This window comes from Cydia splendana, chromosome 12 (genome assembly GCF_910591565.1).
Source record: "Cydia splendana chromosome 12, ilCydSple1.2, whole genome shotgun sequence".
Classification (NCBI taxonomy): domain Eukaryota; kingdom Metazoa; phylum Arthropoda; class Insecta; order Lepidoptera; family Tortricidae; genus Cydia; species Cydia splendana.
This window is the reverse complement of record NC_085971.1, coordinates 19,257,653-19,276,829: the sequence shown is the minus strand read 5'-3', so window position 1 is coordinate 19,276,829 and position 19,177 is coordinate 19,257,653. Positions and strand designations below refer to the sequence as shown.

The 19,177-nt window shown below is 38.5% G+C and overlaps 1 protein-coding gene and 1 long non-coding RNA gene across 2 annotated transcripts in view; both read left to right on the top strand.

The window, feature by feature from the left end:
• LOC134795743 (uncharacterized) overlaps nt 1–19,177 on the top strand; it is a 147,379-nt gene that overhangs the window by 89,470 nt on the left and 38,732 nt on the right. The gene's annotated exons all lie outside the window — the stretch shown is intronic.
• LOC134795724 (calcium-transporting ATPase type 2C member 1) overlaps nt 1–19,177 on the top strand; it is a 115,247-nt gene that overhangs the window by 60,336 nt on the left and 35,734 nt on the right. Inside the window, exons 4-9 of the mRNA XM_063767674.1 lie at nt 5,680–5,836; nt 7,842–8,100; nt 13,337–13,574; nt 14,460–14,591; nt 15,665–15,831; nt 17,291–17,436. Of these exons, the coding sequence (XP_063623744.1) occupies nt 5,680–5,836; nt 7,842–8,100; nt 13,337–13,574; nt 14,460–14,591; nt 15,665–15,831; nt 17,291–17,436 (1,099 nt within the window). The remainder of the gene's footprint in view (nt 1–5,679; nt 5,837–7,841; nt 8,101–13,336; nt 13,575–14,459; nt 14,592–15,664; nt 15,832–17,290; nt 17,437–19,177) is intronic.

Below are 19,177 nucleotides of genomic sequence, written 5' to 3'. Positions count from 1 at the left end.
TAGATATATATAGATATATCCGGACCAGTTAAACCTATCTACGTCACTGAAACGCTCACGCCTAAAAATCAAAGGCTGTTCTACATGGCCCGCGAGTTTGCCCGAGACAACAATTACCAACATCGCTGGACTTCGAAAGGAAAAGTATACCTGCGGAAAGCTGAAGGTCAAAAGCCACATCGTATTGATCACGAAGCAGACCTCCAAAAACTGAAAAATCAGGAACATATCTGACTAGTGCTGCATGCCTTAGCCTTAGTTTGTTATTTAGCTTACGTGTTATGTTGTTTAATTAATCTTCAAACCTTAATACACTGCCATTATATACAAAAAATGTCTACCAGACTAACATACTCATACCTACACACACAGACTACGCACAGAGTAAACACACATACACAGAGTACACTGCAACTGCATCTCTTTATACTAAATTATAAATTACACTCACTGGATAATAAGCGGCCAAAATATTTGCATACTCACGTGAACCGCTACCGTAATTCAAAAATCATTGTAAGAACCTTACAGACAAATTTAATACCCCATCAAAACAGTGTTAGGATTACTTGACGATTTAAATAATATAGATAGTCTGCAAGTCTCCAGTTCTTTTTCATGTAATCCAGAGGATTGTGTAAAATATTTAAGTTCTTCTATTGTACACCAACCGTTAAAAGTAATTACACAAAACATTCGTAGTGTATCGGCAAATATACATTCGTTTCAGGCATTACTGGGACAAACAAATGTTGACTTTGACATAATAGCGTTAACCGAATGTTGGCTATCCTGTAATCCACGTATTCCTCAACTAGACGGATATATACACCACTGTAGCCAAGTTAACATGAATCAAAACGATGGAGTAATCGTGTATGTAAGGAGCAATATTTCTAATGTTATAATCTCCGATTCTGATTTAATTGACGCTAGTTGTATAACCATACAAATTGGGGGAGATATATGTATCCTAGCTATATATAGACCACCATCAAGTAAAGACATTACACCATTTTTAACCTCCTTAGATCAAATTTTAACCAAAAATAAAGCCTTCAGCACACTAGTTGTAATGGGTGACATCAACATAGACATACAAGACAACAATAGGGACCCTAATTCGTCAGAGTACCTTAACCTGATGGCAAGTCACGGACTCTTGCCAGGACATAACCTCGTGACACATGGCAAAACAAATCTCGATCATATAATTCTTAAAACAAATAAACGTGCCACTACGCTAGTTCTGGAGACAGCAGTGACTGATCATAAATCTGTAGTACTATCGATAGATAAATTGAAATTACATACGACTAATAAATACAAAACGACGGTAAATTACCAGGACCTCGATTCTGCTATAAAAAATATCGATTATTCATATGTTTATAATGAACCAGATGCAAACCTAGCACTTAATTACCTTGTGAACTCCTTAAAGAGAGAAATAGAAGCTAATACAAAAAATTGCTTAGTACCTCACCGCATGCGTATCCATAAGCCATGGATAACCCCTGGTTTATTGAAATGCATGAGGAATAGAGATAGAATGAGTAAAGCAGCTAAATCAACACCACGTAATGAAGTTCTTTGCAAGACATTTAAACGGTATCGTAACTTTTGTAATAATTTACTAAAAAAACTTAAGAATCAATATGAGAGCAACCAATTAAAAAACGCCGGAAATAATCCTAAAAAGCTTTGGAGTACTATAAAGGAAATAACCCACACCACAAAACAAAAATCCACCGCTGAAGAGCTCCTTGCAATAGATAAGTCTCCGGATAGCTCCCTGTCTTATATTAACAACTTTTTTGTCAATGTTGGAAAAAATATAGCCCAAAGCATCTCGTTAACTGCCAGCGCAAATAAATATAATAATGACATATCCTCCGGAAGTAACATTAATTCTTTAGTATTTCTCGAAACTGATGAACTAGAGGTAGAACAAATTCTTAATACACTCCGTACAAATTGTGCAACAGGACATGACGGTATTTCGACGGACTTCCTAAAACGATATAAAACCATCTTATTACGCCCACTAACCCATATCTTTAACCTATGTATAGGAACCGGTGTCTTTCCGGAAATACTTAAAAAAGCACTGATACAGCCTATCCATAAGTCTGGAAGCCGAAAACTTGTGAATAACTACCGTCCAATCTCAATACTTTCTTCACTGTCTAAGATATTGGAAAAAATCATGAATAAGCGTCTTAAAAACTTCCTAGAACACAATCAATTATTGTCCGACAGACAATATGGCTTTCGGAATTCGAGATCCACAAACGACGCCGTTCACGACCTCACTAACCACATAGTGGAAGAATTGGACGCTAGTAAAAAGTGTGTAGCCATTTTTATCGACCTAGCTAAGGCTTTCGACACGGTGTCGATTCCTAGACTACTGTACAAGCTTGAATCAATAGGAGTACGAGGTCCCCAACTTCAGCTATTCCAGAGCTACTTGACAAACCGGAAACAATGTGTTAAGATAGGTGATCGCACAAGTAGTGAGCTGGTAATCGAATACGGGGTACCTCAAGGGAGTATTCTTGGCCCGACTCTCTTTTTGTTGTATGTTAATGATATGTGTAATATTGATCTACCTAACGGAAAAATAGTGGCTTTTGCAGATGACACGGCACTTGTTTTCTCAAGTCATTCATGGGAAGATACATTCCGCAAAGCACAGTCAGGCTTTGATAAAGTGAACTCTTGGCTCTTAAATAATTCGTTATCTCTCAATGTTGACAAAACAAAATACCTGGCTTTTTCTATAACGGCAAGTGGTGTCAAATGCCTTAATGACCATACTATTACCGCACATAATCACCAAACGGACATTGATCAGAAATGCAACTGTCCTACGCTCAGCCGAACTGATACTGTGAAGTACTTAGGCATAATATTAGATGATAGATTAAACTTTAAACCGCACATAGACGTCCTATCTGGCAGAGTACGAAAATTAATTTTCATTTTTAAACATCTACGACATGTTGCTGGCCCCAAAATTATAAAAATGCTCTATTTTGCCTTAGCACAATCATTGATAGGATACTGCATACTCACGTGGGGAGGTGCTGCCAAGAGCCACCTTATCAAACTGGAGCGTGCTCAAAGAGCCTTGTTAAAGGTAGCTTATTGTAAACCTTTTCGTTATTCCACCGTGGAACTGTATAAAACATGTGAGGTACTCACAGTCCGGCAACTATTTGTACTCCAAATAGTATTGAAGAAACACTCCGAATCCTTTTCTTCCACAGTTACTAATATCCACAGAACACATCGAGGTAGGCGAAAAAAAATGATTCCACGACATGCTATTTGTAGAACAGCATTTAGTAAGAGATTCTATTATTTTCTAGGTAGCTTCTTGTATAATAAGTTTAATTCGTTCCTAAACATTTATGGCCTTAATAAATACACCTTCAAACAGACATTGACAGAATATTTATTGAGCAAATCATACATAGACACTGAAATTCTTTTGCATCCTATGACATAACTATTACTGTTTCAATTTAGTGTACTTTAAAAAAGACGCGCACACACACACACACGCACGCACACACACATACACACACACACACACACGCACACGCACACACACACACACACACACACACACACACACACACACACACACACACACACACACATTTGCTATCTTTATAGTTAACTTCTAATATTTCCTCATTGTTATAGATTTTGAATAACTTTCTTAACAGTATGTAGCTAATTATAAATAATACTCGCCTGTACAATATACATGTAAAGTACATAGAGACAAATGGAAGGTAGCTGGTACTTATAGCACAGGTCTATACCTAATTTAAGTACCAACGAAAGATCTTAGACAGATATACCTATGTAACACAACTTATGAAATTATGTATGAATGTAACCTTTTGAGCTTAATAAACTTTATCTTTATCTTATCTTATCTTATATTAGTTGCCAATTTATTATTTTAGTCGCCAACCTATCACTTTAAGTTCCCTATAATTTTTATAAGCAAAATCAAGCCATGATTTTGCTGCCAGTTTTTTAAATAATATGATGTTTATATTTGAGGCTAATATATTTGTTTTGGCGCTAAAATATTAATGCACACCCAAAGTATATTATTATATGCCCAATGAAAGTTCCTGTTTAATATTTTAGATGCCTATAATAAGCCTTAAAAAACTAATTAATCAATACATGTTTGCTTAATCTATATTTATTTTAGATTCTTAGTCAAGACGAGTAGTTTTATTTACATAAAATTAAATTGTTGTAACGATTTCCCAGATATTTCGGCACTGTAGACATATGTCTATCTGCTATACGAGTAGTACCTATACCTATATCTAGTAACATATATCCAATTATCCACTGCCACGAAAGTTGTCAAAAAGGTTCAAGACACGCATTTATTTGCCTCGCAAACTCCAGGCCTCAATTTCACGGTACGTTTCGCACACATGTTTTAGGGTGCAGGAAAACAGCCGACTTATGTAAAGCTATGTTTGCTTTCAGTTGCCTCGAAATACACGCGAGTCTCTGTGAAATGTTTCGTTGTTTACATATACAAGTATGTACAACGGGCGTATGGGAAAACAAAAAGGGGTAGATCATAGCGGAGCTGTATGAAAAGTTATGAGTAGGTAAATAACCTGGTAGAGATAGCTCTACTGTAGCTATATCTGTATACCTTTTTAGGAGCGCTTTATAATTAGACATGTTTAATTTAGCTTGCGGAAAGAAAACAGCATAACGTCGCTATACTTACTCAACCTCATATCTGCAACAATCATTTGATGGAAATGTCGCTTTTCTTTCATTCGGAATACGGGTGTTTTTGTCATCAAATGAGTGTTGCAGATACGACGTTGAGTAAGTATAGCGGCGATTAGTTAGCCTTCCCAAACCGCCTTTATGTATTTTTATATCATGACGGTGGCATAAAATGCGCGGCCTGAGTGATGGTAAGCGGTTACCTTAGCCCATGGAACCCTACCCTACACGCACCCTGCCGATCTTTACAAAACCTGAACATTTATTGAAGAACGGAAGAAAAAAAGAACTTGTAATAACCCATCAATTTATAATTAAATTTTTAACAAGCAGAAACGTCTGCATAATTACGATGGACTTGGTGGCTCACGCTCAGGTGGCAGAGCGCTGGAGTATGGATCCAGAGGTCTTGAGAGTGTCACCTAAGACAGTAATTTTTTCCACTATTAAATTCATCAATTTATAGCCAAGAGTTTTTTCAGTTTTTTGTAACATTTAAAACTTTCGCGTTTTAAACACATATTAAAACATATTTAAAGCCGGGGTCTTGGTAGGTATATCTGCCGGGACATCAGTTATCCGCGACCACGACCAGTGAAACCTTCCCTTCGTCGAAACGTCGGAAATAAAATCGCTATAGAGTCTATAGTATAGACCCAATTTTAAATATGTTTTGATAATTGTTTTTTTTTGTTTTATTTCCTATTCTTCACAGAACACACTTAGATAAATATTATACGGCAAAAATTACCAACCCCTTATGATATCATCTTTTTGTATTTTTTTCTTATGGTTATAATTATTGGGCCTTAAAAAGAGGCGATGAGGTTTGAATCGTATATTTTTTTCTGGACCGTTAAAAGGTTAACGCATTTCTCTTTTTCACAGGTTCCGCCGTAGTAAGCATCATCATGCGTCAATACGACGACGCCATATCCATCACCGTCGCCATCATGATCGTGGTCACTGTCGCCTTCGTTCAAGAATATCGCTCCGAGAAGTCGCTCGAAGAACTTAATAAACTCGTCCCGCCTACTTGTAACTGGTAATTTGAACTCTATTTATACACTATTAAGGTCCATTTTACAACGAGATGTTCGTATAAAATTAACGCTATGTGAAGTCGTTTGAAGAACATAATAAACTCGTCCCGCCCAGTAGCGTGCACAGAGATTTGGGACTGGGTAGGCAAAATTATATCAGAAAACCGGGCAAGTGCGAGTCGGACTCGCGCACGAAGGGTTCCGTACCATAATGCAAAAAAAGGCAAAAAAAAAAACGGTCACCCATCCAAGTACTGACCCCGCCCTACGTTGCTTAACTTCGGTCAAAAATCACGTTTGTTGTATGGGAGCCCCACTTAAATCTTTATTTTATTCTGTTTTTAGTGTTTGTTGTTATAGCGGCAACAGAAATACATCTGTGAAAATTTCAACTGTCTAGCTATCACGGTTCGTGAGATACAGCCTGATGACAGACGGACGGACGGAAGGACAGCAGAGTCTTAGTAATAGAGTCCCGTTTTACCCTTTGGGTACGGAACCTTAAAAAATGAGAGCTACTAACTCACCAAAAAAATTGCGTGATGGTTTTCATTTTGTTGTCAAGTCTTTTCAATTACTTCTTTATTTGGCTAAACGAAAGCTTCGAAAACGCATCATTTTTAATAGTTTGCACACACACACACACCCACACCCACACCCACAACTTTCACAGATAAAATTATCCATTTTTTCACTAATCGCACTTTATAATTTCCGGCAACTGTTAACTGTTATCTCATAAACTCACCAAAATAAACAAACAATGGCGACCGAATAAAAAATGTAAATAAACTTAACCAAATACTGTACCTAAACGAATAAAAAAATAGTCTCGTTTTTGCACTAAATTACCATAGCAAATGCAACTTTTTAAAATAGTCACGTAAACATCGGAACTATTCGGAAACTTTCGGGCGTCATTCGTTTATGTTTGGTACGAAAGACACTGCCTATTGCGTCTAAATGTGTGCGTTACTTGTGTAATTGTGTGCTCGTACTTATAGGAAGGCCCACTACACTGTAACCGCGTAACGACGACTCACGGGGAGGCACACATAGAAAGATTTAGACGGAAATGTTTTCTGTCTTTGCCGTGCAAGGCACGTAGCGGCGCTAGTGCCGCGTGGTGTAAACTTCGTCGCGTAGAATTATTATAGATGATGACTTGATGACAAAGCTTAACCGGTAGATGGAGCGCTTATTAATTTTTAGAATGTTTTAAGTTATATCGATTACTGATAGTACGATCAGGTATAAATTAAATTAAGTAGTTTAAGAGGATAGACATCGGAATTATAGTAGGGTAGGCAGTGCCTTTTTGCCTTTATGAAGTGCACGCCACTGGTCCCGCCTATATACTTCCCTACTTGTAACTGGTAATTTGAACTCAAACTATAGGTATAAACATTAAACCCTATTTGTGTCGCTTAACTTCAAACTCGGGTAAATCCATTTGACCCTCTCAGCAAATATCTACCATATTACCTTTTCTTAATACCATAATCGCATAATCTGACAGATGGATTTACCCGAGTTCGAAGTTAAGCGACTCATTTCACAAGTAGGTACTCACTCATGAGTCATGATAAAGTCCTGGCATTTGTAGAGTCGATGTCAAAAATATGCTTACACTTTTGCACCTTACCCCTTTATAATAAGGCGAAAAATGTAAACATGTCTTTGACGTCGATTGTACAAGAGTATCGCTCCGAGAAGTCACTAGAACTTACTAAACTCATCCACTTGTAAATTAAACCCTAACTACACATCATTAAGGTCTATTTCACAAAACAAGGCATCCGTGCAAGAATATCGCTTAATATAGTCAATAAAAGAACTGAAGAATGTTTGTCCCTCTCATTTGTTCTGGTAATTTGAACTCTGACTGTGATGCAACAAAGTTCACTTCATAAGGAAACATGTTTCCAGCACTTAGACGTCCGTGATTAGATGGTTAAACAAACTTCAACTTTAAGTTGACCTACTTAAAACTCACTTTCCTTCCAGCCTCCGCGAAGCTGCCATCGAGCACTTCCTCGCCCGAAACCTCGTTCCCGGCGATATAGTCCATCTCAGCGTCGGGGACCGAGTGCCAGCCGACTTACGACTATTCGACTCTACGGATTTGGCTATAGATGAAAGTTCCTTTACTGGGGAGACTGAGCCGGCTGTGAAGAATATACTACCGAATAAGGCCGCTGCTGGGAGGGTTAATAAGGATAATATAGCGTTTATGGGAACGCTGGTGCGATGTGGCAATGCCAAGGTAAGTAAAAAAAAATCGGACTTACATGTTTAATTTATAGACTTAGCTATAGACGAAAGTTCCTTTACTGAGGAGACGGAATCGGTGGTTAAGAATCTATATACTACAGAATAAAGCCGCTGCTGGGAGGGTTAATAAGGATAATATAGCTTTTATGGGAACGCTGGTCCGGTGCGCTAATGCTAAGGTTAGTTTACGGACTTAAGTTTAGATTCTAAGGAATTGGCTATAGACGAAAGTTCCTTTACTGAGGAGACGGGATCGGTCGTTAAGAATATACTACCGAATAGAGCGGCGGCTGGGAGAGTGAACGCCTGAGAAGCCTGAGAATTTTAAGCCTGAGAATTTTGAATCCTTACAAGTGAGAAGAGAAAAGCGAGATGTAATTTTCTTGTACAAATTATTAAATAATTTAATTGATTCTGGAGATCTTCTCAGCAAGATAATATTTAGATGTCCTACGTATCGTACACGGTCCACCGCTTTACTATCCGTTCCATTCACCCGCAAAAAATATGTAAGCAACAAATTTTTAGCAAGAGCTTGCAATATATACAATAAGAAATATTCACACATTGATTTGTTCCAGCATAGGTGTAATAGATTTGTTTCTGTCATCAAACTAAATAAAACTCGTAGCTCGTAATAAAATATTCTAGTATTGTTCTAATTGTTATTGTAATTGTAACTATTGTTAGGGCGAGCGAAGCGAGCCCTATCACTATTCGACAATCTATGCATTCTTGTGGTACACTTTACGGAAAAACTACTGCACTGTTAGGTTTGAGATTTAACATAGTAATTCAAATTCATGTCTAGATGTGTTATCAAACATAAGATATCATTTTATAAACTTAAAAAAATAATATAAAGGAATAACACTTTGTATTACTACTAACGCCATCTGTTGGAGAAGTGATGAAATTAACATTCGTGCTAATGTTAAGTAATTATTTGTTTTTCTGATAGATGGCGTTTACGCCATTATCAACGATGAATACAAAAGTGGATTAAAAATTTGGATTCAGACCCACTTCGCTTCGCTTGGTTTGATTCCCAATTTAGCAATAAATACAAAAACTAAAATACAAACGTCCGGAACACTTATTATATATATACACCATTCAGTTTTCATACGTAAAAATAAAATGTGATCGAGGTTTGAAAAAAAAATAAAAAATTTCGCAATTAAGTGTCTGTGAATATCTACTAGAACAATCAATTTTGCTGTATATTCACTGCGGAGGTCAATTTACTCGTATGTTTTGTGACGCTGATGAACTAATCAGTCATGTTGTGTTAGCAAACTTAAATCGGGTATTTTCAGTTCGAGAAACAGTTTTAGTGTTACTATTGCTTGGAACTGCTAAAATTATAAATAAAGATAAGCATATTAATACAAACTTAGTGATTTAGGGCCTGGCCGACAGACGGCTTACAACCCGAATGCAACTTGTATAGGAACTGCACGCCGACTGCACGCCAATTGCAACGTCGGCGTGAAGTTCAACAAAATGACCCAGAACCCTGGCAGTACCTAGTGGAACGCAGGTTTGGTGCAACAAAGGCACATTAAGTTTTGGTCATCCGACTCATCGTGATGAGCACTTAGGAGAGTATATAGTACCCAAGATATAGCTGATGCTGAACCCTGGTAGTATACATAGTGGAGCTCGGGTTTGGTGCAACATATATAGAAACACGCTGTTTTGGATATCCCACTCGTCATGATGATCACTGGGTACACCAGTACCCAAGATAGCTGATGCTGAACCCTGACAGTTACCTAGTGGAGCTCGGGTTTTAACAACATAGGCACACGCTGTTTTGGTCATCCGACTCGTCTTGATGAGCACTTAGGAGAGTAGTACCCAAGATAAAGCTGATGCTGAACCCTGGCTGTACCTATTGGAACTCAGGTTTGGTGCAACATAGGCACACGCTGTTTTGGTCATGCAACTCGTCTTGATGAGTACTTAGGAAAGTAGTACCCAAGATAGAGCTGATGCTGAACCCTGGCTGTACCTAGTGGAACTCAGGTTTGGTGCAACACAGGCACACGCTGTTTTAGTCACTCGACACGTCTTGATGAGCACTTGGAAGAGCAGTACCCAAGATAGAGCTGATGCTGAACCCTGGCTGTACCTAGTGGAACTCAGGTTTGGTGCAACACAGGCACACGCTGTTTTAGTCACTCGACACGTCATGATGAGCACTTGGGAGAGCAGTACCCATGATAGAGCTGATGCTGAACTCTGGCAGTACCTAGTGGAACTCAGGTCTGTTGCAACATAGGCACACGCTGTTTTGGTCATCCGACTCGTCTTGATGATCACTTAGGAGAGTAGTACCCAAGATAAAGCTGATGCTGAACCCTGGCTGTACCTAGTGGTACTCAGGTTTAGTGAAACATAGGCACACGCTGTTTTGGTCATCTGACACGTCTTAATGAGCACTTAGAAGAGCAGTACCCAAGATAGAGCTGATGCTGAACCCTGGCTGTACCTAGTGGAACTGTGTGTGTGTGTGTGTTTATGTGCGGAGCAGCGTGATTACCGCCAGTAGGTGTCCAGACGGGATAGTTTTTCGCTCAATTGTGTGGTGTGGACGCAAAAATAAATTCAAGGACATTGGGTCGCTGACCCAACATTCTGTAGGAAAGCCCCCCCCCCCCCAAACATTGACATTGGGTCGCTGACCCCTGGTGGTGGTGGTGGCTTCCTTACAAAAAGTACTGGGCGACCGTGTAGGATGTAATAAGCGCTTATGAAATTGTATACGTGTGGATGGATGATATTGGCAATTTGATTATGTCGTCTGGACACGCTTTTAATGGACAAAGTAAAAGCTGTAACAGACAGGCGTACCGGACAGCAACCGGGGTCCGGTTAGTATATTTCTTTCTTGCTCTCACTTATAGCTGCGTTCTTAACGGAATTATTACGTACTCACTCGATCGAACATGAAACAAGCCTCGGATTGGATCAAAGTCGCGGTCCGGTACGTTTCGGTAGAAAAACTCCGCGAGCCCTTACAAAGCTCTGCTTTTTGCTAGTTTGTAATTTCAAATTCTAAATGTGCTTGTTATTTTCCAAATTCTAAATGATGCTTGTTATATATATATATATATATACATATATATTTTAATTGTTCTTGTGGAATATCTTACTTGCTGAATGTTACTGTTTAACCAATTTCTAAATTCAAAATACTTAATAATTGTACTTTTTTTCGGAGCAAAGGAATTTTGTATTAGCTATAAGTGGAAACTGTTTTGGCTTATGTTTTAACTATATCTTTTACCTTATTGTATTATTATGTGCTGTATGTTTCCCAAATAAATAAATAAAAAAAAAAAAAAAAAATTTAAAAAAATAAGGATAATATAGAGTTTATGGGAACGCTGGTCCGGTGCGGTGATGCTAAGGTTAGTTTATTTCGGATTTGGCTAAAGACGAAAGTTTCTTTTCTGAGGAGACGGAGCCAGCAGTGAAGAATTTACTACCGAATAAAGCGGTGGCTGGGAGGGTTAATAAGGATAATATAGCGTTTAGGGTCCCCACCCTGGTTCGCTGTGGTAATGTTATTAGGTTAGTTTAGTTTGCGGACTTATTCTTCGACTTCACTTAGGAAGTTGAGAATAGGCATAAAATATAGATAGATAGATAGATAGATAGATAGAATACTCTTTATTGGCACACCTCAGTAAAAAGATACAAAAGAAAAGTACAATTGATTAAATGTAGAGGCAGACAACAGGCGGCCTAAACTACCTCTATATAAACTACCTCTTTCCCAGTATTTCGCATCAAAATGTTAAATCTTCGATGGCGATGTAATATCAATCATTTTCCTACTGCTCTTAATAAAATACGTCAAAGCCACCGAGTATTCTAGTATATTCGGGAAATTCCAAGTTACTCCAGAGTGTAAATTCCGAAAATATATTCTGTTCTGATGGAATTGAGCGATTTTAGGAACTAACCTAAGGTCGGGGGTGATTTGGAGGGACCCGAACACATCTTAGGGTGGTATTCCACCCAGGGCCGTCTTAAACTATGCTGGGGCTCTTGGGCACATAAGAATTTGGGGCCCTTTTGGAAAGTTAAGAAAGCGAATCAAACTAACATTTTTCTACTATGATTAGTGTAGTAAATGAAGCAAGTTGTTGTATGGAGACCCATGCATTAATTTCTCAGTCGATGAAATTTAGCTTGGTTATTGTATAGTATGAGCCGAGACTAACATTATAAATATCCAAAAAAAAACACTCCTAAGTTAGGTAAAAACATAAATCTGATTATATATTGAACCGAGTAATTCCTCAGTCCAAAATTATTTTACAAAATAAGTTATTTGTATCAGTATGTGATACTAGAAAAAAATCCAAAAGTTTTGTCAAACATGAGAATATTTTTTTATGATACTTTCTTTTTTTGACGCTCATTTTCATCGGAAAATTGCTCTGTCATTTTTTTCTTCTTATATGATCTTAGAATGTAATTTGGCGCAGTGGGTAAAAAAATCCAAAAAAAATGCGTATCGAAATGTATGTATTATATAACTATTAAAAACTGAGAGTGGAAAATTTTTAGATTTTCATTTTGTAGGTATAAAACGGCAATAAAATGGCATTCCAGAGAAAAAATTTGACTGAGCAATTTTCCGGTCCAAGACACGCCAAAAAATGTTATTTTATTAATACTGGTATTTCTGCTGGGATATTTTTTTGATATTTCATATATTGTTGGAATACGTTACATGAATATGTCTGGTGAAGAAAGTTTGAACGGAGCATTTTTCCGTAAAAAGATATTAACGATTTAAGACTTTAGGTATTTACTTTAATTCTATTATTATTATTCTTTGGAAATTTATACAATACTTTTTATTAATTGATACTTTATCATACTGTAAAGTTTTTTCTGGCTGAGGAATTACTGCGGGGTCCACTACCTTTATTTACTACACTATGATCTTCTATTTATTATGGGTAATCAAATATAGTGTTACTGTCTGTCCTTCGGAGCCCCCTGAGGACGGGGGCCCTGGGCACGGGCTCCGTGTGCCCTTATGGTAAAGACGGTACTGATTCCATAGCACCTGTCCATTTTCTTTGTCCAATGTGCATTACGTCTCACTCATTAAGCAAAATGTGAGACGCCAATACACATTGGACCAAAACATTGGACAGATGGAATACTGCCCTTAATTAGTTTTATATTAAAATTTCCAGGGTATTGTGGTCAGCACAGGCGAGCGCTCCGAATTCGGCGACATCTTCCGAATGATGCAAGCCGAAGAGGCCCCTAAGACCCCCCTGCAGAAGTCCATGGACACCCTCGGGGCCCAGCTGTCCCTGTACTCCTTCTGTATCATCGGCTTCATCATGGTGACGGGCTGGCTTCAAGGGAAAGCTCTGCAGGAGATGTTCACCATTAGTGTCAGCTTGGCTGTCGCTGCGATCCCTGAGGGTAAGTTCCGATGATGGAGCTCTTAAAACTCTCTAGAAAAATCTAGAGACACTGTAAAGTTAAGAAGCCTAAATAATTGCGCCTTATTTTATGCAGATGGCGTTATTCATCAGTAAGGGTGATTTATAAGCAAACACAGTTTTTAAAGTCGATTAAAGTTTCATCCCCAACTCCAATATGAACACCATAAAGATATTTGGGAACACCCTTGGAGCGCAACTGTGTTTGTGCAGTCAGCAGCAGAAGTTGCTAAGCGGGCCAGGTGTTCAAAATGATCGTGACGCGACTTTATTGTTAAGAGAATAATAGCGTGTCAAGATAATTTTGAACACCTCGCTTATTCCTCTAAAATTCCACAAATGTCTACTTTCAGTAGTGTACTTTAAGAGCCAACGGGAGTGGTCATTTCTCCATACAAACGTACTCCTCGTTTTCCTCCGTGGTTTTTGAAGCTAGAGCAATGATTTTTTCAACACAGATTAATATTGTCAATATCTGTGTCGGACCGTTTTGCTTTTTTTGATATTTTTGTTTTTTAAGGCGCTAGAGCCCTTCAAAAATGGCCAAAATGGCCTAATTGACTATGCCGCAATGAGAGGCGTGGCATTCAAAACTGATATCAATCAGCCAAAAAAGCAAAACGGTCCGACACAGATAATTTCATAATCATTTAGATTTCCAAATTTGGTTACGATTGGTTAAGTTTTGGAGGAGGAAACAGAGGAGTACGAAACCTCGATTTTTGAGATATTTACGCAGGATTTTTCGCCGTCCTTATCGCACTACTTTTAGGTGCCGCTTCCGTTAGCGAGACGGGTATATTTACCTAAAATATTTAAAACTCAGCTCCTGTTTCGTCTTAATATGTCCTTTTTCCACTTTCAGGCCTGCCGATAGTGGTGACCGTGACTCTTGCGTTGGGTGTGATGCGGATGGCCAAACGCAACGCGATCGTGAAGAAACTACCCACCGTCGAGACTCTGGGCTGCGTCAACGTTATCTGCAGTGACAAGACAGGTTTGTATTACACATAACTTTACAGTACATTATGGTGCTACTTTACCGCCCTAGTGCGGTAACTAGTACTATGCGTGCGTATGTCGAAAATTTAAAGGGCCATATGTACTGTAAAACGTTGTACAGTCAACGGTAAAAATATGGGTGTAGACAACTTACTCAAAAATATGCCCCATAGTTCTTCATTCACTGACATAAGAGTTATGGGACATATTTTTGAAATGATTTGTACACCCATATTTTTACCGTTGACTGTACAATACACGTTCGAAAAGGTAATTCGCAACTCGAGTCGATTTAAAACACTCCCTTCGGTCGTACGGTCTACTTTTCGCACTTGTATAGTAATGTACTCTTGTTTAAAGCTTCCATCCGCAAGTTGTTAAAAATTTTTAACCCCGTTTTCACCCTAGGGGTTAAATTAGGTAGAAAAAAAAACGCTAGTTCATATTTCGAAATTTCAAGGTGCAACGTTTTAATCCAGACCTGCTAGCATAAGTTGCGTTCTCGCGCGCGACTCCATACATCTAGCGCAACTTCAAGTATGTACCTACTCGCGCGCGAGAACGCAACTCATGCTAGACCGCCAGGTTCGGTAGTTGTATGAAATTTGTTCGTTGATTTAGTTTTTTGTTTAATGGCCAAGTCATGGGGTTTTGGCGTGTTCTTCAACTCACAGATCCACTAGTGTATTTAGATGTTCTACATCGTTTACAAGGGTTTAGTGCTATTATAATAAAAACACTATAACTTATATTTAATTACACAAACGTGTCTACCGCGATATAATTAACGGGTAACGGGTAGCTGTAATTTCTTTTGTCTACCCCGAACATTTTTATAAACTAATTTCGGGTAGTTCAGTGTTGTTTTATTCATATCTCCCTTGGCATTGGCTGGGACGCCAGTCTTTCCGTGACCACAGCTGGTACAACTCAGCTGGAACGTCGGAATTTAAGGTAAAAACAATGAAATTATATCGCGGTAGACCCGTTTGTGTAATTAAATATGTGTAAAAAACGCGAGAGTTAAAAGTGTTATACTACAACTTATATACCTATATGTTATTACAGGAACGCTAACAAAGAACGAGATGGCGGTGACCTGCATGTCGACTTCCGGCGGCCATATCGCGGAAGTGCGCGGCGCGGGCTACAACGCACGCGGCGACGTCCAACTTCGTGCTTACAAAGGACGAGACTTGGACGTGGCGCGATCTGCTCTACAGACCATGCTCGAGGTAAAACCAAAGACGTCAACTGACGCGCGCGGCTACAGCCTAGAGATGCGCAAAACGCTTCACTGAGTTGAAAAGATTGATTCATATCTTTCGCTCGCGGTGATATGTATCACTCATCTCGCTCATTTCGCTCAGTGGATCTGTAAGATATATTGTTCACGGGTGAGTAATTCATAATTCATAATTCTTTATTGCAACCATGGTACAGTATAGATGTCAAATATAATATAATATATGTACAATGTCTCACATGGACCCTGTAAGGGCACAGCATAACTTACTTATAACTATTATAATTTTATTGTATTGTATGTACTTAACAAAATTGTATTGTATGTATTACATTTTCTCAAAATCAGGTTCAGATCTGTAATAAATGTATTAAAATAAATTAAGTAGAGAGAGATGTCAATCAATCAGATACACACAGCCATAAGTGCGACCAAGATGGAGAATCACGCGATACGATCCCGCCATGTTTTCCCGACACCCTCCGAATTCTTCCGAACCGCTCCGAAACCTATTCGCAACGTCTCACTTGATCGTCACGCTCGGCCGGCTCATTCGAATCATGAATGGGAAAGAGCGAGCAAGGAACACAGAGATGAGTTACTGAGCGAGTTGAATCTGCACTAAGTTGAAGAGTCAGTGAGTTTAGTCAAATGATACAGTTCATATAAATCACTCACTCGTGAACGACACATGCCTACTACAGCCCAATATCACCCTTCGTGCATTACGACAAGACGCGCACGATAGGCGTGGCGTTTAAAGGTTTACAATTAATCATATACTGGAAATCCTAAAAATAAACTCCTAAAAAATTATTCACACTTCAACCAAAACCCTAAAAATGACTCCAACTTTGAAAACCCTAAAAATTACTCCAATGAAAAAATCTCCAAAATGTTCCTTTGGTTAGGAAGTTAGGATTAGTGGTGGGGCTACAGTATAGGGCTTTAAAAAAATGTGTATAGGGTTTCTTTGAATCGGCAATGCACATATAACACCACTAAAGTTGCAATGAAGACCTAGGTATATATTTTACTTAAATATGTAATACAGTATAATGAGTAACATCAAAAAGATTAAAAACTAAAATTAAAAACTACCTAAAATTAAAAACTACCTAAAATTAAAAACTACCTAAAATTAAAAACTACCTAAAATTAAAAACTACCTAAAATTAAAAACTAATCTAAATTAAAATAAATCTAAAAAAGGCCCCCGCGGCATTCTGCCAAAGATGCTGGCAGCATTCCCTCGCTGAATGGCAATACTAATGCGAGAAGAAGAAGAATGAAGACTGCTTAAGAGACAATAAAATTCTAACCTAAAAATTACAAAAACAAAATTGCATTGGTCTTCGTTCTGATTTGTGGGCGGCTAACAAAAACAACCCAAAATACACCCTCTTCCATAACAATAAAATTCGATTTCATTCAAAATTCGATTTCAGGTGGGCGTCCTATGCAACAACGCGGTCATCCGCGACGAAACTCTATACGGGCAGCCGACAGAGGGCGCTTTACTCGCGGCGGCCATGAAGAACGGAATGGATGACGTCAGAGAACAATATACCAGGCTGCATGAGATACCATTCAGGTAATAACAGCAACACACTTTAACGGACCATCAGTGCTATGAGTAGACCTCATGGGCCATACCATGATCACAGAATAAATAATAGTACTAGGTACAGAAGACTCGCTCTCTGACAAAACGCGTCTGTTACGATCAGGGGCCGATTGCATAACAAACTACAACTAATATTACAAGCGGAACTCCTTATTTAATAAGTGAAATTAGAAAAGGAGTTCCGCTTGTAATATTAGTTGTAGTTTGTTATGCAATCGGCCCCAGGACAGATATAGCCCCTAGGTTGCGACAGCGCCACGCGCGGCTTATGGCTAGCCACCAAAATTGGTGTGGAACGGATGTACTTTTAGCTACCTGTAGCAAAGTGACGAAATCGCGGAGTGAGCCACGCCTGCCATGATGTCCTTATTGCTATTCTGTTTAGGACCTAAACTGAATAGGGTGTTATACTCTATTTAAAATAAATTATTTTACACCATGCATGAAATAAAGTACCAGATAATTATTATTAGAAAAACACAGATAGGAGTTATTTTTAAACACAAGTTCTATTTTTTTAATTAATCGGATAGAAATATAAAAAGTAGGTGAGTTGACTGTGACGTCACGATATAATGTTTCATATAAATTCCATATTAGCAAATGGTTTTGACAGTTATAAAAAAAGTAACTGATTTGACTAGTAGGAAAATACCCTATTGCTAAAGGACGGAGCTATATAAGTCGCATAACTCCGTCCCTTAGCAATTCAGTTTAGGTCCCAAACAGAATCGCAATAAGGACATCATGGTAAGGCCCCAGTTAACAGTGTGGTACTGCCACTATAGTTCGTTTTTTTAGCATTAGAAAGAACTTGAAAGAAGGTAAGCGATCTTGACATGTCTTTTAATTGAAAAACGCTTTTTAAAAATTAGTAACTATTAATTATGAAAGCAGAAGAATATAAATGATCGTATAAGATTCATAATTGTTACATATTTGCGCTAACTTATTTTTAAAATGTGTTTTTCAATTAAAAGACACATCAAGATTGTTTACCTTATTTGTAATGCTAAAAAAAACGAACTACGAGTATAGCTTCGAGGCTCCAGTTAACAATGTGGTACAGCTTCGAGCAACACCGTCTTCCGACACGTCGGAAGGGAGGAGCCCAGGCGATATCTTACCGTACAAATCGCTCTGCCGGTTTTTGCGGGGGAAACGTGCACACAGTCGCACTTCTCACCACCATAGAGTAATATACCTAAGCACAGAATAAATAATAGTACTAGGTACAGAAGACTCGCTCTCTAACAAAACGCGTCTGTAACGATCAGCACAGATATGGCCGCTAGGTGGCGACAGCGCCACGCGCGGCTTATGGCTAGCCACCAAAATTGGTGTGGAACGGATGTACTTTTAGCTACCTGTAGCAAAGCGACGAAATCGCGTTGCCATGAAAGAGTGGTAACTCCATACGTTTTCTTAGCGAAACGCGAGCTATTTCGTAGTCGACATCTAACGTCAAGTAGTGGAATTATCAGTACTGCTACTTGACACCAGATGTCACAATTGTCGTTACGGATGAAAAATACTAAACGTTTTGTTTTTTTTTTTACTTTAAAATTACTAAAATGTAATATTTGACGTCTTTTAAGTACCTACATGTGCATGATCCGCGGATGTGAGCCTTGAAATATGCGCATCCGTGGATGTAAAAAAATTTGCATCCGCAACATCCCTGCATGCTACATGATGAAAATAGCAT